We start from the raw sequence: 22,307 nt of genomic DNA on the forward strand, positions 1-22,307 counted from the left end.
TTATAGCGTGGGTGCCCTTGCTCAGGGAGACCTCTGTTATAGCGTGGGTGCCCTTGCTCGGGGAGACCTCTGTTATAGCGTGGGTGCCCTTGCTCGGGGAGACCTCTGTTAAGGCGATTGACGGCTCCTGCAGGCTAAAATGTGCCTCCATGTTGCGGTGGCCAGCAGCCCTGCCATGCAGCTTCTGTGGCATGACTTCAGATTATTATGTGCTTAGGACTTTTAGTTTTGATGTTGAACTTTCTACTTCCTCCCCTATGGCGGGCACCACCTGTGGCCACGATGCCCTTGTTTTCGCTACTGTGAGTTTGTAAGTTCTGAGTTTTGTCTCTGGGTCTCATGATTAAAGGTGTGTGAGATAGTTTGAGTGGATTTTATGTTTTTTTTTTAGTCTGTTCTAGGGATTTCTCTATCAGTGAACTATTCTAGCAATACAGGCTCTCGGATATCTTGCATTTATTTCTTGCTACTTGGTGTTTTCTTATGTTAATTTGTTTTTAGACATTGTCTCATTCTGTATCCCTAGTTGCCCTGGAATTCCTAGGTAGTCCAGGCTGGCCTCGAACTCACAGAGATAAGCTTGCATCCACTAGAGGGTAGGATTAAAGGTGTCTCCCACCATGGCCCCACTTAATAATATTTTCAAAATTGTATTTTATATTTGCTGGTATATTAAAAACAGGGTATTTGTATTTAGATTTACCTAACTTCAATTTAATTCTTTTAAAAGTTAATTTGTTTGATAAGAAAATAAGTACATTTCAAAGATTGTCTTCTCATTTTTTTACCTCCTATCATATTCCTGTTTCTTTTTTATTTATTCTTATAATTTGGACTTTAAGTAGATGAATAAGCATACTTCACATCCTAAAATAAGCATCACTATAAGTGTAGTCCAGATTTTCAGCATGTAATTTTAATAAAATGGTGGGTAATTTGGCCTTAGGTTTAAAACAGTTTTCAAAATAAGCACACCATTGTTTATCTAATTGTCTAGTTCATTACTCAGCCTCAGTATTAGCTAAAATGTCAAGGGAGGAGCCTCTGAAATCTCAGCAAGCAAGGACACTCGTCTCACAGTCCTGGGACTTGACTGGGATCCCGTGGAACCGTATAAAGATGGAAGGAGAGAGGCAGTTCCACCCAGCTGTCCTCTGACCTCTACACATGCTCCATGGCCCACATGCAATATTAATAAATAAAATTGAAGCATTACTGGGATCTCTAGGAGGAGTATGGAAAAAAATGTATTTTGGTTGACAACTGGGTACTATTTGAAAAATTCACTTCCTTCAAAAACAAAATTACTTTTGCAGAGTATTTCAACAGGCAGATTAATGGTTTTTAACTTTCACAGAAAGTGAAAGTATTTATATAAATACAGCATCAGGATAGGCCAGTGTCTCTTTGTGTTTGGTTACCCATGATTATAGAGATCTGTTTCTATACTAAGGTGCCGGACCAGGGCGATTTTAGATTTTACTCTACGGCTTTTGCATCTTCCTCCAGACCTGACCTTTTAATTTTTCCTCAGCCCCAGAGTAAAGGCAGAGCAGATAGTTTCTGTGAGCATCTGCCAGGAATCTTACGCATGTACAGAACTTTCTCAATCCCCGTGTGTAAATAGATGGGACGTGATAGTGGTTCCAAACTGTAGGTTCTGGTGACTTAGTTGGGAAGACTTTGAAGTAGAGTCTAAGGAAAAAGAAACTTAGTTCATTTCTCACCTTGCTGCTGGGAATTTGCTGAGTTGCAAGTCACTCTCTAGAGTGTTTTAATCCCCTGTTTCTGATGCAGTGCGAGCTGTAACAACACGTCTCGCAGAAGCACTGATAAGAAAATTGCTGCACCATCCAAGGAGGAAATGGATAAACAGCAAATGATTTGAAGAGAGTTATGCAAAATCTCACTGAACAGCCTATAAAACTGCAGTTTGGGGGAGAAGATACGGAGCTACTTTGTTCTCCTTTTCCTTCCAGATCCACCCGATGTTCCTCAGAAACTGAACTGTGAGACGCATGATTTCAAAGAGATTATCTGCAGCTGGAATCCGGGGAGGCCAACAGGGCTGGTGGGCCCACGAAATACAGACTACATTTTATCTGAAAGGTAATGGTCCCCGGGAAAGAGTGCTGGTGGCAGGATCTTCGCAAGAACCCGTTGAGTGACACGGGAGTCTGGCACATTGCTGCATGCAAGCGAGCATGCTGCGTGGGGGTCATGTGACTGGACCGACTGCAGCTGGCTCCTGTGCCTCTTCTGTCTGAAGGCGAACAGAAGGGCCCCAGATAGTCTAGGCAGTGGCTTATGCCTGGTTATTTTCTGTATCACACACCATTTTCTTGAGTTTGTGATTAGTCTAGAACTGAACTTTTTCTAAAAATTAGTCAAAATCCGCCCATGTTTTTCCCTCCACCATATTTACATCTTACTGTCCTGAAATTATTTTTCTTTGTGACTGACAGCATTTCGGGAAAATCCGTCGTACTGAAAAGATTTGAAACACTTACAAATGAAAGCTGTCGTTTAACCTTCCAAATGCTTCCCGACCAAGAAGTCTATAACTTCACCCTGACGGGTCACAACCCACTGGGACAAGCAGAATCAGTAATATTTATCAACGTAACTGAAAGAGGTGAGCCGCTATTGCCAGCCAGGGTCTAAAATAACTGCAATAAAACTAACACGTGACAAGCCTTGGGACTCATGAAAGGTGACTATAGCGATGAGTGTTTATTGGTTATTTTCTTTAGCGTTTTTTCAATTTTATAATTATTTATTTAAGAATCTTAATTTAAAGCATTTAAATGAATAACTTTGAATTTGCTGATTATTTTGAATTGAAACAAAAATTTGAGTCACTTGGAGCGAAATTATCCATAGCTTTGTCTACTCATTCTTGATTTCTGAGCATTTTCTTGGACAGTTCTTAAGAACATTTACTTTAAAATATTTTTTTGATGCAGAAAGTTATTGTAAAAATAACGAATTACAACTCTGTGAACCCTCCTGTCTTTCCCCAGAGGTGACAACAAGAACAGGAAGGTGACCTGTGCATACCGTTCTCTAGGCCGCTAACCTAGATGATTCTTTTTGCTCAGTTTTGTGTGCGTTCACTAGAGAGTGTTCAGACGTGCTGAAGTACTTCCATGAGGAGTTCCTCTGCATTGTGTGCGCAGTGTGGATCTCAGTGTGATGGTGGTTACCGGTGTCTTTACACAGACACACCCTCTCGCTCTGTCTCTCTCTTTGTCTCTGTCAGATGCACCAGCTGCCCGTCCTTTATCCCCCATTTTGTCATTGTGAGTGTATTTTAAATAAAAACGCACCGTGTATAACCATTTGATGCTGGCATTTCTTAGCATAATATCCCCAAGAGACATCCACATTGTTTTTTAGTTACTAATTTCTTCCTATATCAATGTTTTTTTTTTTTTAATTTTATTTAGGGGGACAATAATGATACACAGCTCAGAACAGAAATAAGATGTGTGTAGTCTTTTTGTGGTTTGTCCCATTGTCAGCCCAAATGAGCCATCCCTTGCCAGGCTCGTCCACATCCCGAGAGCTCACAGAGACTAGCAGAAGAAAGGGCTATGAATAAGAGCTGCATCGTTCTGACGAGTGGATGGTGGAGGTCCCAGCGCCTCATTGCTACTTTTGTAGCCTTTTTCCAAATGCATGTTTATTTTGTATTGTTTATGGGGGTAGGTATATGCTGTGTGTGCGGCCTATGTGCAGGTACCTGCAGAGGCCAGAAGAGGGACTCAGATCCCCTGGAGCTGGAGTTATAGGCAGTTGTGAGCTGCCCATGGTGGGCAGCGGTGTGGTGCTGGAAACAGAAGTCAGGGCCTTGGGAAGAGTGTGAAGTGCTCTTAACCACGGAGCCACCTCCAGTCCCTGCTTTTTTATCTAGTATTCCATCCTGTCATCATTTCCTGTTTCATCCCAGAGTTAAAAGGCTACGTTTTGTAGCTGAAGGTATTGCTTGCATTGATCCACCTTCGTTTTTGTTTTTGGTGGTGGTGGTTTTGTTTGGTTTGATTTTCTGGTTTACCCTGTGTATGGTTCTTCCTTTGACCTCAGAGTTCACAGCCGTTGCAAGACACCCCCTATCCTGAACCACACTGAATTCCTGTGTCAGGCTCATCATTACCGCACACATACCTCGGACAGACGGCTGTCAGTACCTCTTGGTATTTGTCACCCTCTGTGGACACTACGAGCCTCTTAAACTTGGCTCTTCTACTGCCTAACATTCCCAGCACCGGATGAACAACCTTGAGTGCGGTTGGTTCTCTGAGAGCACTGGTTGCATAGCAACAGTAAAAATAGGTCTCTGGGTCGACAGACTGTATTGGTTTAGGCATTAATAGTACCTCTCTGCTGTTCTTCCCCTACTGTATAGACTCATCCTTTGGTTCTAGTTTGTCTGACTAGGGCAGACCATTTCACCCTGAACATTTACAGGTATTAATCTTTATAATCCTCTTTCCAGTTGCTCCTCATGTGCCTGTTTCGTTGAAAGTGAAGGACATCAATTCAACAGTTGTTACCCTTTCCTGGCATTTGCCAGGAAATTTTGCAACGATTAATCTCTTGTGTCAAGTTGAAATTTGCAAAGCTAATTCAGAACAAGAAGTGGTAAGTAAGATTCTCCTATAAACTTTTTCTTTTGGTTATTATGAATAAGATTATTCAAAAACAGCTGAGCAAACTGTATTACAGGGATTCATAAACCAAAAAAGACTTTATATACAAATGTAATGGCAGCATTGTAATTTGCACTTGAAACAATTATAAAACTGGACAGTAAGGAATAGAACTTCAACTTTAGCTGTTCAGAATTCCCTCAGGCTTAGTCTGTAATACTCGCATGTAACTGGGTGATTAAGAATTAGCTTTGACTGTATGTAGCCTTTGACTGAGTGGCACAGAAGAGTAGAAGAGAATTTTAATTTATTAAGTGTATCAGTGGAAGCAAGTTTTAATTGGTAATTATAAGTCAGAAGAGGACTTTTTAATACATTGAAATAATTGGATTGACTTACACTGTGCCCTTTTGTAATTTGTGGTAACTGTAAAATAAATGGTACAGTCGTTGAACATTACTTTGGAAATTCACTGGTTTCGGTAAAAGCATTCAGAAGTGTACAGCGTGACCTGCAAAGCCACTTTGTAAAAGGCAGCTGAGAATTCAGATATTTTCCTGGCACATTCATCCTCAAATCTATGTAAAATTGCTTCACTTTAATGTTATTTATTTTCATTTTTTTGTCTTTTTCTAAATATTCAGTGCCATACTAGAGGCCCTATGTGACATAGATGCACGTGTAAACTGTACTATTTGCCGCCAGGGTGATTTCCAGTATCCGTGGAATAATGTCTTCATCCCCAAGCTTGTCTCTTATTGCCAAATTGTGTTGAAGTTAATGGTCACTAGCTATTAACTGTAACTGATTATCACAATAATAACTGTATAATTTAACTGACAATTATTATTTAGATTCAATAATTAAATTAAAAATGCATCCCAGTATTTTATTGGCTGCTATGTGTTGGTTAGGTCCCAAGAAATTCCTTTCTGCAAAGACTGGCATTTAAGAAGATAGTTTCTGCTTGCTAAAAGAGAGTCATTCTCTTTGTCTCCGGAGAAACGGACATACGGCTCCCCCATTAACGTTATGTCTGTGAAGCCATTAGCATATCCAGGTCTATACTAGCCTCTAGGCTCACTCAGGCCTCACTCACAAGTGTCTGTTACAGAGTCACTCTGGTGGGCATACCCCACCCGCTACCCTAAGCCTCTCCAGCCCCTGAGCTTCCCCACCTTCTCTTACTCCTTATGACCCAGCCATAAGCTTCTCTTGTTCCTATGCAACTCAGCTGCTTTGGCTCCATGCTCTCTGAGCTCCTGTGTGATTAGTTCCCTCTGTCTTCTCTTTCTCTCTCTCATCTCCCAACCCCATGGCTGGTCTATTCAGTCTGGCTGTGCTCCCCTCAGATCTCCAATATAAGAACCTTCTCTTCAACCGTACCTAGGAGCGGTCGGTCATGTCCCCGTTTTCGTTCACAATGGAACATAATTCTATTCATTTAGTATTTCGTGAGAATTAAAACACTATGAACTCTGTTCTAACTGCAAACTGGTGTGACGTTCGGTTGGTTTATATCACAAGTATAGACTGGTTGAATACCAAAAGTATAATGCATATGGACATAGTATATATCCATAGACGCATGGCATATACACACTAGCACCCAAATATATTTACTTCTTTTCAAATAGCGGAGTGCCACAATCAAAGGAGCCGAGGATTCAAGTTACCTTTTGGCTGTGGACAGATTAAATCCATACACTGTGTACACTTTTCGGGTTCGTTGTTCTACTGAAACCTTCTGGAAGTGGAGCAGGTGGAGCAATGAAAAGAGACATTTGACCTCAGAAGCCAGTAAGTTACGTGATGGTGCGGCTAATCACTAACGGGGAGCAGGGAGGATACAAGAGAGGTACCCGGCGGCAGTCACATGACTATGAGGATGCTTCCATTTCATTCTCTGAGCCCTTGTGATCTGTAGAAGTTGAAAGCTTAGCTTCATCTAGTGCTTTGCTTTAGAAAAGGAAGCCACGTTTTATGGATAATTCTAGATACCCTAGAGTGAAGTCCAAGCACCCCATTTTAGTCGCTGATACTATCCACTGCCTTGCAGTCTGTGTCTTCAAATTCTCATGCGAAAATCTCTTTCTTAGCTCCATTAAGGGGACCAGATACTTGGAGAGAGTGGAGCTCCGATGGAAAAAACTTAATTATTTATTGGAAGGTAAATATTTATGGTTTCCTTGGATGCTTATTTTTTTTTTTATTTAAATGCTTAATGTACAAATGTTAACTCGTTTTTTGTGGATACTTTCAATTGTACTTGCTTACATAGTATTCAGCTGTACTGGTAAATGGTCCATGAAATACAAAGTCACTGGAATCTATACAAGGAGCCCAGGCTTCCCAGACAGGTTAAGGTTACCATCTTCCAAGCCTGTGTTTCCCATCTCTCCTGATTCCCCAGGCGTTGAGAGGGTCTCTTGCCTCAGTCTCGAGCCCATAGTTGTGAGGCCCATAATGCCATGCGTGTGGAGAGCTCATAGGAAAACTTGTGGGGGATTCTTTCTTCTACTGTGTGGGTCCTAGGGATTAAGCTTAGATCTTCAGGCTGGGCTCCAGTCACCCTTAGCTGCTAAGCCATCTTGCCACCCTTTCCTTCAATTTTTGTATTTTTTCTAGTGATTTTGTAGCGGTCATGTAGTATATAAAAGGAGAAAAGAATACACATGCTAGAACACCATGTCAGACTGCTGTGTTTCCCCTAGTGGCTTAGCCCTTCAGGCCATGTCTTACATTTTTGCTTCTAGAAGTTATAAAAATCGAACAGTTTTTTATTAATGTTTACATTTCTGTAGATTTTCGGTACTTAAAAAGTGTGGTTCTTTTTTTACCTTTTCATGCCTTTAAAAAAAAAAAAAACATGGCCTCAGTGGATTTTAAAATTCAAGTTTCGCACTCCTGATAGCTTCATAGTCTATTTTCACTTTTTATTGGGAACTTAGCCCAGTTTAGGCCTGATGACCTTGCCCAAGCCTTGTACCCTTTTGCAAGCTCTAATGAGAGAATTTGTTCTTCCGTTTGTTGTAGCCCTTGCCCATTAGTGAAGCTAATGGAAAGATTCTTTCCTATAATGTATCGTGCTCATCAAATGAGGAGACCCAGTCCCTTTCTGAGATCCTCGATCCTCAACACAGAGCAGAGATGCAGCTGGATAAAAACAACTACATCATCAGTGTGGTGGCAAAGAATTCTGCTGGCCCATCGCCACCTTCTAAAATAGCCAGTATGGAAATCCCGAACGGTGAGTGCTTGGGAGAACGTACAGGAGCAGATGGAAGTGGAAACCGTGGGTGCTGCCAGCTCCCCTCATGAGCCTGCTCCTCCCATGTGATTGCTTGTCTGTGCACACAGAGGACCAAGTACAGGAATGTCCGCTGCTGCTCATGGAGGGCTGCAGTCAGTAGTAGTTTTTTGTTTTGTTTTGAGACAAGATTTTGCTATGTGGTTCAGGCTAGCTTCCAACACACTAGGTAACCAGGCCAGACTTGAGTCTCCTGCCTCAGCCTCCTGGGTATCCTCAGTATTGACTGTAAACGTGTGAAAGATAATAATTACTGTATCTAGTTAGCTTGTCACAGAGTATGAAGAGTTCTGGTCGTGGGCAGCCATCTTGGGAGGAAATACTTTAAACTGTCTGGTCAAAGACCTTTTAAAAAAATCTCTTTCCAAGTCTAAGGGTTTCTGTTGTCCGTCCTTTTTTGCAGCCCATTGTGCAGAAAAAGGCACTTGTTTTAATTGGCAGCTTTGTGGTCATTGATAATTTTTCCCCCTTGAGTGTGTTTTTTTGTTGTCATTGTTTATAATTGTCTTTATAGCTAAGGTCTTGTGTCCTCCAGGCTGGCCTGGAACTTGCTGTGAGCAAAGGATGACCTTGAACTCCTGATTGTCCAGCTCCAAACCCAACATAGAAATTCTCCATATTGATAAGAAAGCTTCATTAGCAAGGGTTTTGAAAACCAAAAAATCCACTAGATGTAATTTTAAAATGTCAGTGTTTGCCTCTAAATTGCCACAGATTGCCAGCGACTCGCCACAATCCCTCTCGGTTTTCACATGCACTTTTTTTTAATAGAATATACTAAGAGCACAAAGCAGTGTGCTTGAACTTGCTATTTCCACACATCCATACGTAACTTACTTGAACCATCTTTACCTCTGGTGCCCTTCACTAATTCCCCACCCCCACCACCTGCTAGCCTTTCCTCTTCCCCCAAAGCTAGACGGCTTTCTGAGTCATGAGTTTTAAATGGCCACTTCCACCTCTTCTGCCAGTTACTTCCTGAGTTCATTTGCTGTCCTTCCCCAGTATGGGAACAGCTTTTTATGAGCCCACTCTTAACAGAAAGAAAAACAGTCTTTCCCCTGCGTGTCTCTCAGCGCTCGCTTGTGGTGGTTTCTTGGCACTGGCCTGGTTCATTGACTTGTCCTAGGCGGTGATCACAGAGAATTATGAAGCAGGAAGGTTTAGCAGGGTCGTTTCAAAGACTTGGCCACACCCAGGCCAAAGCACAGCCCTAAACCTAGGCAGCGAAGGGCGTGGCAGATGGCATGGCACGTGCAGGAGCAGAGCTCAGCCAGGCGTCCAGTGAGCCCTCACTTGGACCTGGGCATTTTAAAGACGACAGTTGTATCTCTTTAATTACTGTGTTGTCTCTAACTGGAGCTTTCTGACCCTGCCTATTCTGTGTGTCCTTGAGAAGGTGGTCTCAGATCTAACTGTGTCACAGCTCACACACTGACATCAGCAGCCCGCAGTTCTCACTCCCAAAGTCAGAGGCTACACAGCCTCAGCTCACATTTGCACCGTGGCTTTGTAGGCACATTGAGCCCGGAAGCAGTCTGACGTCCAGACGAGTAGCTGCTTTATGAGCGCAAATTTATTTGGAAATCCTTTCTATATATGCGGCTGTTTTGTTTGTTTGTTTTGTTCTTTAACCAAACCCTTACATATAAACGAGTTGGAGAGGTCATTCTCTTTTCGTGTCCCTGTGAGAACCCTTTCTTGGCCCTAACTGCGCTGCCCTCTATTCTGGTCCCTTACACCTCACCTCCCTCCTCACGTATCCCTTAGGCCCAGGTCTAGCAGAAAGTAAGGTAATCCTCCCACAACCACAGATCTACCCTCGCTCCCCAGTGTGTGCACAACCCCCACACCCCAGCATCTCACGGTCTCTGGGAATGCCTCTGCCCACCCTCGTCATCCCACCTCAAACTCTGCTGCTTCAGCCATTCTCCACCCTCTGTGCTGCCCCTAGATGGTTCCCTCAGCCCCGCGTTTGGGTTGGGGTGCATGGCCAGCTCTTCCTTTCCGGGTGCTCCGTCTGCCTCCTCTGTGCGGCTCACTGTGGATGGAGAGAGCAAGAGTTAATTGCCCCCTGGCCCTTCCCCAGCCCCCTGCCTCCTTCTCTCACCCCACATGGTCATGCTGTGGTCCTCCTCCCGGTGCCGCCTAGCCCCCAGTATGCGTCTACCTGATTCTAGAAGCTTTTCAGTTTCTCTCCTCAACTTCTGTGTCATTAATTTTCTGGATAAAGATAAATGCTATGGTTATTCCAATAAGGTTAATACTACAACCTTACTACAAATAATACTACAAATAATACACTTCTTTGCTAAATATTGATATCTAGTTCAACTTCTATTTTAAAATTATCTACAGTGAAATAATTTTTATAACTACTGTCCATTTTCTTAAGACTTGCCCTTTGGTATTTCTCTGACTGCCGATAAAATGTCTTTCTTACCTTGCTGAAGATGACGTCATAGTAGAACAAGCTGTTGGAATGGGAAAGAGGATCTTCCTCACCTGGCATCCTGACCCCAACATGACCTGTGACTACGTCATTAAATGGTGCAACTCCTCTCGTTCTGAGCCCTGCCTCATGGACTGGATAAAGGTTCCTTCAAACAGCACCGAGGCTGTAATAGAATCTGGTAAGAAGAATTCATGGCTCTCCCAGGCCTTCGGGGGGAGGGGAGGTTTAAAAGCCGCACAGATGTGACTGGATACTGTCGGCAGGCATGACCTCATTTATCCTAATTCAGTGGTGCTTGTGGTGTGTCTCTGGGAAAGACTAACCCTTGGAGGTGGGTTTTCCTTGTCCAGGGATTTACTCAGAGAGGTCATCAAAGAGGAGCATATATCTGCATTTGGGTAATGGTTTTTGTGTTTTGAGGTAGGGCCTCAAATTCGGAGATTCACCTGCTGCTGAAATTTAAAGTGTGCTCCACCACACCCGGCTCTGAAAGTGCTCTTGATAGCATTGTTTGTAATCTGAAAATTATAGCTAAATAGCAGATAAGGGAATAAATGGCCGTGTATTGATAAAATAGATTTTAGTAGGAAGAACAGTTAGGTCAAGTATGAAGCAGCACAGAAAACACCACCAAAGAAAGGAGATGACATAGTCAGTGCCCTTTTGCCTTATATCGTCCAGGACCTGGGTCACTGCGGCCTTGCTGCCACAATCAACCCTTCCTTAATATGATAGGTACAGCCTGAGAAGTGTGGCACCCATGGAGGCTTGGACCCCACAGACTGACCCCGCTCTCCTTTGGAAGCAGAGGCCTCCCTCCTTGGTACTGCCGTGCCTTCTGCTGAACCAGTGTGTGCCTACACCTTTGGGGTTCTCTTGGGCCAGTATTGGGTCTGTAGGTCATGATCCTTCTTGAGTCACCAGCTCCTGGCCCTTCCTCATGTGTTGGGGAAGCAAGCCGGAGAGTGAGGGGCCCCCAGTTGCTTCTCTCCCTAAGACAGGTTCTTCTTGTTTACTGTTTGGAAACTGTCAAAGGGTGGGGATTCCCTCATTGATTAACCACATGTGAGTTCAGATATTTTCCCTTCTGCTTGGGCGCTTCTGCAGTTGACTGAAGTCATGGTTGTCTTTCGAGGTGCATCCTTTCTCCTCTGGCCGCCCTCCGTTCTTCCATCCTCCTCGTCCCGGCACCTGCTCCCGATTCCTCTCATGTGGGGCTGACTTGACTGAGCCTCACACTGAGCCTCTGCTCTCTCCTCTCTCTCCTGGGATTTCAGAATAAGTGGGATGCCCTGGGACGGGGCATCGTGGTCAGTGTTTCTGGGAGAGCAAGGTGTGATTGAGGTCCCTCGGGATGGGGAGAAGCCACTGTAATAAGTGCCGCTGTGTGTGAGCAGGGTCTCTGCAGTGGCTGAGGACACAAAGGCACAGAGTACTCGGACAAGTGCAGTGGTACCCGAATTCAAATGCAGGACTACTCAACGCTTCAAAAGGCTGGGCCTCTCGGCTTTTATTCCCTACTGAGCTTCTGGGCCAGGCCCTTCCCTGGTTCTTCTCTTAACGCAGCTTCCTCTCCTTCAGCTCTCCACTCTCTATCATGATATCTGTGCCACCTTCCAGTCCCTTTTAAGTGACATACTCTATTCCATATCGATAGTATGTAATTTTAACATAAAACAAGGCATGGGTTTACAGGCAGTATAAAATCATAGCCTGAAGTATACCTTTGCTGCAATGAAGAAGGGCCCCCAATAGAATGCACTTGGGCTGAGTTGACATTCCATCAGTATTTGCTTAGTACTTGGAAGCACAGAGCAAACACTTGAGAAAAAATCGTGGTGGGAGAAAAGTTAAAAAGAGTCGAAAACCAGTTTTCCTTTAGAGCATGTTATTTTGAGGTTGACCGTCTCGCTGTGACCTGTGGAATTCAGGTGTTCTTTGAGCATGAGGTTTAAGGCGCCATTGCGTTAACCACACTGGAATGGTTGCTCCACACAGGAGCTGATAGCTCCTGCACTGTTAGAACGTTATTAAAGCATTATCCTCTTCCAAGATGAGCTGCTTTACGGTTTTTCACCATCCTCTTCAAAGGTCGCTTGGAGGGCTTGTTCTGATCTTCGTGGGCTTGATTGGTACTTCACTTAAGATCCCATACATCTCCCATGAGAGTCATGGTTGCGCCTGCCTATGTTTCTCCCCATGCTTGCCAGCTTCTCCATGTTGGGCATGTGGCTCTGTGAATGTCTGCGTTTCTCACGTCTTGCATGCTCTGTTGGGTTGTGTAACTGATGAGACATTAAAAGGTGCTTCATGGGTTGAAGAAAGAGACTCAACTAGAAGGGGTGGGGTGGGGTGCACATAAGGGAAGGTGGGGCCAGAGACCCAGGTGTAAGTATGAACGTGTGAAGATGCCGTGATGGCTTACTTTGTGTGCTAACCTAAAAATAATAATAAAAAGCCAAAGATAGTTCCTTGCAAGTCCTGCTCAGTGAGTGTTAGGAGGAGAAACAAACTTCCAAGGCCTGCCTGGTTCCTTTGTCCCTGAGGCTCTGAGCTGGAGTGGAGTTTTCAGTGCTCTGGGACTAGGGGAGAGATGTTGTTTCTTGCACAGAGGAAAGCAGAATCGTTCATTAGCACATTGTGACCACGAAGTTGTGTAGTGAACAGACTGGGTGGCATCTGGGAGGCGAGAACAAGATGTCAACCTCAGTCATAGTTTTTTCTCTTCTAAGAAATGTCATCCCACGATCTCGAAGATTTTCATTACTATAGAAGTGAAGGTGTTCAAGTTTTGCTTAATGCTCCTAAATGTTTGCCAGTTTTATTTAAAAAGTACCAATATGTTTTCACAGTAAACCTGTTTGCAATTAGATTGGGAAATTTTATCATGTTGTCCATTTTAATGCTTCTAGAATAAATATTCTTGCTTACCTACATATACTTATGAGTGTTCACTGATTTTGTTCATCCTACAGATCAATTTCAGCCAGGAGTGAGATATAATTTTTACCTCTATGGGTGCACTCATCAGGGATATCAATTGTTGCGTTCTATAATTGGATACATAGAAGAATTAGGTAAGTTAAATCAATGAGTTAATTTTTTTTAAACTTTGGATAACATGAGAAATTATGAATAGGAAAATAGCAAGAGTTAGTCTCCAAAACATATTGATTTAGTTGTTTAGATCAAGGAAGATAAAATAATGTCGGTCACAAATTTAAATTTAAATTTTTTAATCACTTATTCTCCAATAAAAATATACTTGTTTATTTCACAGTTTCAGTATTGGCATTGAGAAAGCTAAATCAAGGCTGTCAAAAATACTTGCTTTGTGTTTATAGACGCTTAAACTTGGGAATGTATCCAGGACTAAATAAAAAGGGGGGCTAAGCATGAAGTCTGTTCGAGTGGTCACTTAAAGATGTGGCACAGGTTATCCCTGGATGTGTGTCAAGGCTATGATTCCTTCCTGAGCTCCGCTGGTCATCAGTGTGGAAGTGTTGGCCCATTGCCTGCGGGGTTCGTGACGGAGTAGAGAATACAGTTTAGTGCCACGGTTAGCCGTCTCTGAAGTCAGCCCCCTCAAAAGCTGCTGGTGCCCCACCCTTCAGCAAGTGGTTTCTTGTTTTGACAGCTCCAATTGTGGCACCGAATTTTACTGTGGAAGATACGTCTGCAGATTCGATCTTAGTAAAATGGGAAGACATCCCTGTGGAAGAGCTCCGCGGCTTTTTAAGAGGGTATTTATTTTACTTTCAGAAAGGAGAGCGAGATACACCTAAGACGAGGAGTTTCGAGACGGGTGAGTTAATGCGGCATTGGTTACAGTGCTAAAATACACATAAAGAGAAAAGTCTAATGCATAGCTAAATAACTGTTCCCAAGGCTGTCTGGAAAGGTGTACAATAAATAGCATGTAAATTCTTCAAAAGTCAGAATCACTTACTATGAATCCTTTCCTTGTGAGTCCCACAGAAGGGTGTCCACTTCTTGCTAGTGTGGCATATTCTATACCATAGGATATTATTCATTTTTTAAAATGTGGTTTTGTGTTTAATAACAAAAGAGACAGAAAAGAAAAACCATGAATACAAAGAAGGGGTTCCGAGCCCCAGTTATAATCAGGAATCAAAATGGTGGCAGACTTGCCTGTCAATGGGTCCTGGAAGATACTGCAGAAATGTCTTCAAAACGCTGGGTGACTGCTATTCTCCGCCTAAAATTCTGCATCCAGCCTCTCCGTCAGACAGTAGCAGGGTAGAACGAAGGTTCTCTAGGCCTACGAGGCTGCGAGTTTCCTTCCCCTGTACTGCCTTTCTCTGGAATCTGCTAGAAGGAAGACGGCCTCACTGACTGGAAGAGAAGAAGGAACTTGCAGAAAGGAGCTGGGAGTGGGGTAGGGTCAGTGGAGAGGGCAGCATATGCCACAGGGGCTAGAGGAGCAGCCCCCATCGGGAGGAAGTGGGAGCCTGAGGGTTGGTTACTTCCATTCATGGAAAATACACTGAGGATTCGCTGAAGCGTATGGGAAGAACTGAGAAATTAGCACATAGAAATTTTAAAACAATCAAGCAAAAGAAGGGCAGAAAGCAATTACAATAGGAAAGAAAAATGCAAATATACCAAGTAGCTTTTTTTTAAAAAAAAAAAATCAATGACCAATCTTCTGTGATTGTAGCAATGTGAGCATTGAATTCCCTCACCCAATGTGGTGATGCTTCTCTGTGAATGTGGTAGGGGACAGGCAAGGATAGTGAGTCTAAAGGAGCTAAACCTCCTCCATCCTTTCTGAACAAACATAGGCTAAGAGCTGGTTACCTAAGCTTGCTGTTGTGAAATCCAGGTAAACTCTTACAGAAAGGCTCCCTGATTTCTAGGTGGCCGTGGAGGCGAGGGGCCAGAAGGACCTGGTTCGTTTCATCAGTCACTGTTTATTACTGCTTGGCTGTTTCAGCTCTCGCCTTACATTATTTTGGTCCCGACTTTCATGAATGAAACAGTCAACCAATCTTCATCCTTCCCTTTGAAGTGATCCCAAAGCATCCTCATAGCATCCTATTGTTGAGAATTCCCACCACGTGCGTCCTTTCCCAAGGACTGAGGTCATGTCTACTGCCCTGCACCTTTGCCCTGCCCAGTCTCTGCCACTGCTTCCTAAGGGCCTGTATTGAGTGCCTTTGAGTTTCAGGGCTTTCTCTGAAGTGACTTTCACGGGTTGTCCGCCCTATGCCAGGCATTGTTCTAAAGAAGACGCCTGGAAACTTGACTGTCGCTGGGAGCCAAGCCATGCTGTTCCCTTGCAGAGTCAGAGAAGCCTGAGTTTAAAGAGTTTAGATGGTGTGGCTGTCAGGAATAGAACTGAAGGTGGCCCCAGATCCTTGTCTGGGTGTGGCCAGAAGTCAGACTTGTTTTCCAAAGGGTGCCTGGTTGCATGTCCGAATGTTTAAAGTGACCTTAGAATTGAGTGAGACTATTCTTCGCTTTAGGTCATTCTGACATCAAGCTGAAGAATATCACTGACATATCCCAGAAGACGCTGAGGATTGCTGATCTTCAGGGGAAAACCAGCTACCACCTGGTCCTGCGAGCCTACACGCATGGCGGGCTGGGTCCAGAGAAGAGCATGTTTGTGGTGACCAAGGAAAACTGTAAGTTCCACAATGCCCTAGAAATGCCTTCCCCATTGAAGTGATACTGTGTCTAGTGTCTGGGGGCTGCCCAGGCATCTTTGTTCCAAGCCCTAAGGCAGTGGTTCTCAGCCTTCCTGGTGCTGTGACCCCCAACCATAAAATTATTTTCATTACTACCTCATAACTATAACTTTGCTACTGTTGTGAATCATAATGTAAATATGTTTTGGAGATTGAAGTTTGCCAGAGGGGTCACGACCCTCAGGTTGAGAACCATTGCTCTAAGGCTTCGTATTTTTATGTCAGAATGGGGAGAGTGTTAGAAGTCACAAGAGGACTTTTTGTTTTGTTTTCCTGTCAGTTTGAACAAACTATTTCTCAATGAGTATATAAGAAATTAATTAATCTAGGGAAGCACCCAAAATCTAGAAGTGTAAATGCATAGTGGATTTTTTTTCTAAATCCAGTTTAAATATTTTCCCCAGCTAATTTGATTTTAATATGTCTAGGGAAGTGTGTAAGGAACATTCATTAAAGGTTAGTAAAACACCACACTTTGTATGTCTGAAATGGCACTCAACAAGTAGCCCTTGCTGTCATGAGAGAGCTTCTGGTTCAACTTGAGTGTTCCCCTCAGCCAGGATGGAGTTCACATCCAGGTCTGAAGTACAGCGCCATGACACTGTGGTATACTAAAGCTGTGTTTCAGTGGGAGGTGGTTTTGCCCCCTCGAAGATACCTTGGCAATGCCTGGGAGTATTTTTGACGGTAACTGGAGTGCTGCTGGCACCTCCTGGGTAGAGACCAGGATGTGGCTAAGCCTCCCACCGCGACCAGGACAGCCCTTCCCTCCCCTCCTCACACCAGAAACATCTGGTCCTGTGTCATCAATGACAGGGTTGAGCAATTCTGCTGTTTCTCAGTGTCCCTGGATTGGTTAGATTTTTTTTTTCTGTCTCTTCAAATAACACTTAGTCCTAATTTAAGTTTATTCTGCGCCCAGCACTTCCAGAGGTGATTTTCAATATTTATAACTGCTTCCTTTCAGCTGTGGGATTAATTATCGCCATCCTCATCCCAGTGGCCGTGGCTGTCATTGTTGGCGTGGTGACAAGCATCCTGTGCTATCGGAAGCGAGAATGGTAATGGAACGTCTTCATTCACCCATTTGTTTGTTTGCCAGATTCATTATCCGTCATGTTGCGCAGATTGGTCAACTATGCTCTTTTTAGTCAGAACGTCAACTTCAATATCAAGTAAGAATATGACATTTGATTGAAAATATTTAAGAACTCATAGAGTAAAAAGGCATATTCCTCCCCCCGCCCGCTGTCTTTACTAATAATTTATAGTAATGGCAGGTTGGCTTTAAAGATATTTTCACACAGAAATTGGCAGTGGCTATCTGCAGGATTCGATGGACCCTAATGATTAAGATGGCACAGGTCCTGATGACCCGTTAGAATTGTTCTTTTGTTCCCTTACGTATCACGTGTGAATGCCCCTTCCATGAGAAAGCCAGCCTGGGCTTCAGAGTTTCACAGTGCAGTGAGAGAAGGACCAGGCGAGCAAGGAACTGGTCCGCATAGTCTCCAGTCTTCAGGAACTCCAAATGATGGCGTTCTTTGTAGTTATAAGTGTAAAAATATAGGATGTCGAGCAAACCTCGTTTTCCCCGATGTCAAATTTTTATCTGAAGTTTTTAGCTTTTTTATTTTTCTTTAGCTCAGCAGGCAATGTCTCAGTCTCTCATGCCCGTCACCTTTAATACTTTCTGTTATCTTTTTCATCTGGTATAGGTGACTCATGGCTGTAATCCCAGGGCTAGGGGGTGCTGAGGCAGGGGGAGTACCTCAAGTTCCAGGTCAGCCTGGGCTCCCTAAGGCTCTACCTCCAAAAACAAGCAAACAAACGAATAAAAACAAAACAAAAACTGAAAATAGAATTAATGCTTTAAAAATGCAAGTGCTCACTGTGCTTCCCCACCTTAGCTGAGCGCTTCCCTGCCAGTTTAGGCCCTGTGCTGAGGAGAGGCCTGCTTAGCAGACAGGTCCCTTGAGTCACCGGCCCTGCTTCATCCAGTTTACGGTGAAAACTTGGCAGTGAGACACGTGAGACATGATCGCAGCCATCGCTGTAAATTATTTACTTTTACTTCCTTGACCCAATAAGGTCTTGTAGCTCAAACATGGTCCGTCTTGTGGTCCGCAGCGTGCACACCGGAGCCCTGTGTCGGATCGCTAGCGAGTGGCCCATGGTCGAGAGCCTCCATCTGTGTCTCGGGTGCCCTTTGGCGTGGTCACGAAAACAGTCTCCAGCCAAGCCAAATGACTTCTTCATTCTGTTACTCTGTTGCTGCGTGATAGTTAACTAAACCTGATTTGTTCTTTCTTTGAAGGATTAAGGAGACGTTCTACCCTGATATTCCCAACCCAGAGAACTGTAAAGCCTTACAGTTTCAGAAGAGCCTCTGCGAGGTAACCCTTCATTTCATGTGTTTGCGTTTGGGGACCCGAGGGCTCCTTCTTTCTGTCTTTTGTGAGAAGCTTGTGATGTCAGCCCGAGAAAGAAGTATGAGGAAGGTGGCATGCTTCAGCATCTGTTGAATGTCCAGAGTTCATTCAGTGTTTATACCACGCTTTTTTTTTTTAACCACTATGAAAAGTAAGGAAAATATTGACAGGGGGGGGAGAAGTAGTTTTGCTCTGGATGTGAACTCCAGAACTGCTGAGGCCAGTGTTTATAAACAGATGTGAAGGGGGAAAAAGTAAAATACAAGTCTTTCTGTCAGAGGAGCCCCGCTAAAGCATGCAGTACTGTCTTAACCACTGTTCTGAACTTATTTCCAGGGAAGCAGTGCTCTCAAAACATTGGAAATGAACCCCTGTACTCCAAATAACGTCGAAGTTCTGGAATCTCGATCAATCGTTCCTAAAATAGAAGATACAGAAATAATCTCCCCCGTGGCCGAGCGTCCTGCCGAGAGCTCTGAGCCGGACCCCGAGAACCACGTGGTTGTGTCTTACTGCCCACCCATCATCGAGGAGGAAATAGCGAACCCCACAGCAGACGAAGCAGGAGGGACTTCCCAGGTCGTGTACATCGATGTTCAGTCCATGTACCAGCCTCAGGCCAAGCCAGAGGAAGAGCAGGACAGTGACCCCGCAGTGGCGGCCGGCTATAAGCCGCAGATGCGCCTCCCCATTAACTGTGCTGTGGAGGACACAGCCGCGGAAGACGAAGCCGATAAGGCTGCGGGCTACAGACCTCAGGCCAATGTGAATACTTGGAATTTGGTCTCTCCGGATTCTCCAAGGTCCACAGACAGCAACAGTGAAATTGTCTCCTTTGGAAGTCCATGTTCCATCAATTCCAGGCAGTTTTTGATTCCCCCTAAAGATGATGACTCCCCTAAATCTAACGGAGGCGGGTGGTCCTTCACAAACTTTTTCCAGAACAAACCAAATGACTAACCCGGCACCCTTTGCCCGTGCAGTCTGCCATCTCAACATCCCAGCAGTAGCTGGGGCATTCATTCCTGGAGGGACTCAGCGAAGGTGGAGAACCAGAGACCTTCCCTCCGGGCAAGTGACACTAGAAGCGAGAATGCGCTTTTAATGTACCCTAAAAGCCCAAGTCCAGTGACTCGGAAACCTCAGCCACAGAAACTCAAGATTTGAAGCTGTTTTTGATTGAGCCAAAGAATCCTCCAGAAGGATTTCACGACTAACTCTGCCTAGTTCGTATATGCAAAACAAATCTCAACGACTGTCTGTTGTTACTGGTTTTCTCGTCTTTATATGTTATGGAGTTCCAAGTGGATTTACAGGCCAGGAAGAAAAATGGACAAGTCAAAATAACGCTACTTCGCCTGACATTTATTGCAGTCTAGAGGAAAACCAAACACAGATTTTAAAACTTTTACGATGCCCCTATCCTCAGCATTTACAAAAGCGAGTCTAGTTTTTCATGTAGCAACCGCTATCTGGTGTGTTCTGCTTGGTAGAGTGTACCGATGTCTGTGCCTGTCGGGTATTCCAGGTGACGGGGCATGCTGATTTCTCTGCCTACTGTATAACGGTAACCAAACAGTTGTCTCAGGGGTACAAACTTGGAAAAACAAGTGTGACACTGACCAGCCAGAATCAGAATCACACTGTCCTGCTTTAAGCAGGGTGTGAAAACCTTTTTCCTGTCACGTGGCTGGCACGCTGGCTTCCGTTGTCCTCATGTTGGAAATTTCTAGAACTAGCTCCAGATTTTCTCTGCATTTCTGTTTTGTGTTATGGTGTCTGCTTTGTAAGAACAAAGTCAGCATTATTCACCAGTGTATAGTTGTGATGAGTTACCATGTAAGATGATTACTAAGCGCTAACTACTGGTGCGTGCTGACCCCAAGCTCTGATACGGCTCCGCTCCCCTGAGAAGGTTTGCCATCCACCTGACCAGTAGCGAATGATGATCTTTGGGGGTCTCTCAGTAGCTTTCTTCTGCTCATGAGCCCCAGCCCCTCCTCCTTCAGGCAATTAGTGGTCCAGCCTTTCAGACCCAATCTTCACATCCGTAAGCTTAAACCTAAAGGGAGATCATTTCTCCCCAGAGCAGCTAGTAAATGGTGACTTTAATAGAAGTCGTAACGCTTACGGAATTGCTGGGTAGTGGCTGTGGTTGCTCTGTGAGCCATGGAGAGCCCGGTCCGAGCACAGCACCCTCCATCTATCCTGGTTTCTCATCAGCAATGTGTACAGTGAATGAGGGTCTCAGAAAAGCAGAGTAAAAACCTAAGTATATGCTGTGTGTTTGTGTTTGCTCTGCCCTTTATTGTCAAGTGTGTAAGTATGTGAGTTTGAAACACCTGAGTAGACGTTTGCTCTGTATCATCTGAAGTCCCCCAAACTTGCAGATAGTGTATTGGTGTTTTAGTTCTTAATCTCTTTTTACTTTTACTCCTTCCTTCCTTCCTTCCTTCCTTCCTTCCTTCCTTCCTTCCTTCCTTCCTTCCTTCCTTCCTTCCTTTTTTGAGACAGGGTCTCATTATGTAGCTCCAGCTGTCCAAGAACTCACTGTGTAGACCAGGCTGGCCCCAAACTCACAGAGATCCACCTGCCTCTGCTTCCTGAGCTCTGGGATGCGTGCGCCACCATGCCTGGTCTCATATTTTCTCTTTTAAAAAGTCATGTGGAAAAAAAATGCAGAATGACAAGGGATAAAAATCAGATAATGAGTGCATGATCCTGTTTTTAACCCCAGGTTGCAGCTACATTTTGGAGCTTCGTGATATGATGGTTTGTGGAGTGAAATCAATTAGTTATGCATTTATATAATAAATAAAAGGTAGATAATAACTCTTAGAAATTTTCAGTCATGAAAAATATTCCAAGCTAGAGTCATCTCCAAACAGTTTAATTTGTTCCTTGTGCCTTCCCTCTTTGGGTCCTTTCTTTGATGCTCCACCCAGCCGCTCTGAGCCCTGGCTGCTGCCTCCCCTGCCACGCTGCCTCCTCCCGTGCCACATCTTGTTAATGCTCTGCTCTGCTCGCCTTCAGCCTATACCTCATTCCCCACTGAAGCTCATCCGTTTTATCTTCCATCTAATGGGGGTGAGTGTCAGGGAAGGTAGGAGCTCATCCTTCTGAACTGCATCAACCTGAGAACGCAAGGAAATGGACTTATCATCAAAACAGGCCTCTTTCAAACGTGAGGGACATTTAGAACACTGCTCATCCTACCCTGCCTTTGAACTCCAGGACCGCTAGGCCACTGAGAAGCGGGCGGTACCCGCAGATCATTTTAGGAAAACGTGGCTAGGGACTGAGGCTGAGGCAGCTGTCCTTGTCTTTTCCCATTGGATTGAAGATAGCCACATCCCCAGGCAGTGTTGTTATCTCTGCCGTTCCTGCTGAGGTGTGCGCACAGAAGAAGCCTGGCAGGGAGAGGGCGGGAGAAAGGGACATGCAGGGCATGTTTCTGTAAGCCTGTTTCACTCCGATTCCCCTGTGAGCGGTGGAGATGGGGGGGAGGGGTATCATAATACTTGGGAGTGGCCATTTTCAGTCTTTAATTTAGTCTTAAATACTTGACTCGGCTTTTGGCGTGAGAGCTGTGAGCTGTGTGCCACGTTAATTAGCACTTCTGTGGCTTCCGAATTCTTCCAGTTGTTGAACTGGCAGTGTCCTGGATTTGAGATGGTTGTACTGCGTATCTAGAAAGTTGAGTGTGTGCCTATGCTGTGTGACAGAGGTGCTTTTGTTCCCGCT

General features: G+C 44.4%; 1 protein-coding gene across 2 annotated transcripts in view; it reads left to right on the plus strand.

The window, feature by feature from the left end:
• Positions 1-21,046, plus strand: part of Lifr (LIF receptor alpha) — a 60,704-nt gene extending 39,658 nt beyond the window's left edge. For both annotated transcript variants that reach the window (XM_026783698.1, XM_005356595.3), the window contains exons 8-20: positions 1,980-2,109; positions 2,466-2,635; positions 4,499-4,644; positions 6,290-6,452; positions 6,752-6,822; positions 7,689-7,902; positions 10,416-10,595; positions 13,393-13,494; positions 14,055-14,222; positions 15,907-16,068; positions 17,099-17,192; positions 18,449-18,527; positions 18,900-21,046. In XM_026783698.1, the coding sequence (XP_026639499.1) occupies positions 1,980-2,109; positions 2,466-2,635; positions 4,499-4,644; positions 6,290-6,452; positions 6,752-6,822; positions 7,689-7,902; positions 10,416-10,595; positions 13,393-13,494; positions 14,055-14,222; positions 15,907-16,068; positions 17,099-17,192; positions 18,449-18,527; positions 18,900-19,523 (2,303 nt within the window). In that variant the 3' untranslated portion in view covers positions 19,524-21,046. The remainder of the gene's footprint in view (positions 1-1,979; positions 2,110-2,465; positions 2,636-4,498; positions 4,645-6,289; positions 6,453-6,751; positions 6,823-7,688; positions 7,903-10,415; positions 10,596-13,392; positions 13,495-14,054; positions 14,223-15,906; positions 16,069-17,098; positions 17,193-18,448; positions 18,528-18,899) is intronic.
• The last annotated feature ends 1,261 nt before the right edge of the window (positions 21,047-22,307 follow it).

Source organism: Microtus ochrogaster, chromosome 19 (assembly GCF_000317375.1).
Source record: "Microtus ochrogaster isolate Prairie Vole_2 chromosome 19, MicOch1.0, whole genome shotgun sequence".
Taxonomy (NCBI): domain Eukaryota; kingdom Metazoa; phylum Chordata; class Mammalia; order Rodentia; family Cricetidae; genus Microtus; species Microtus ochrogaster.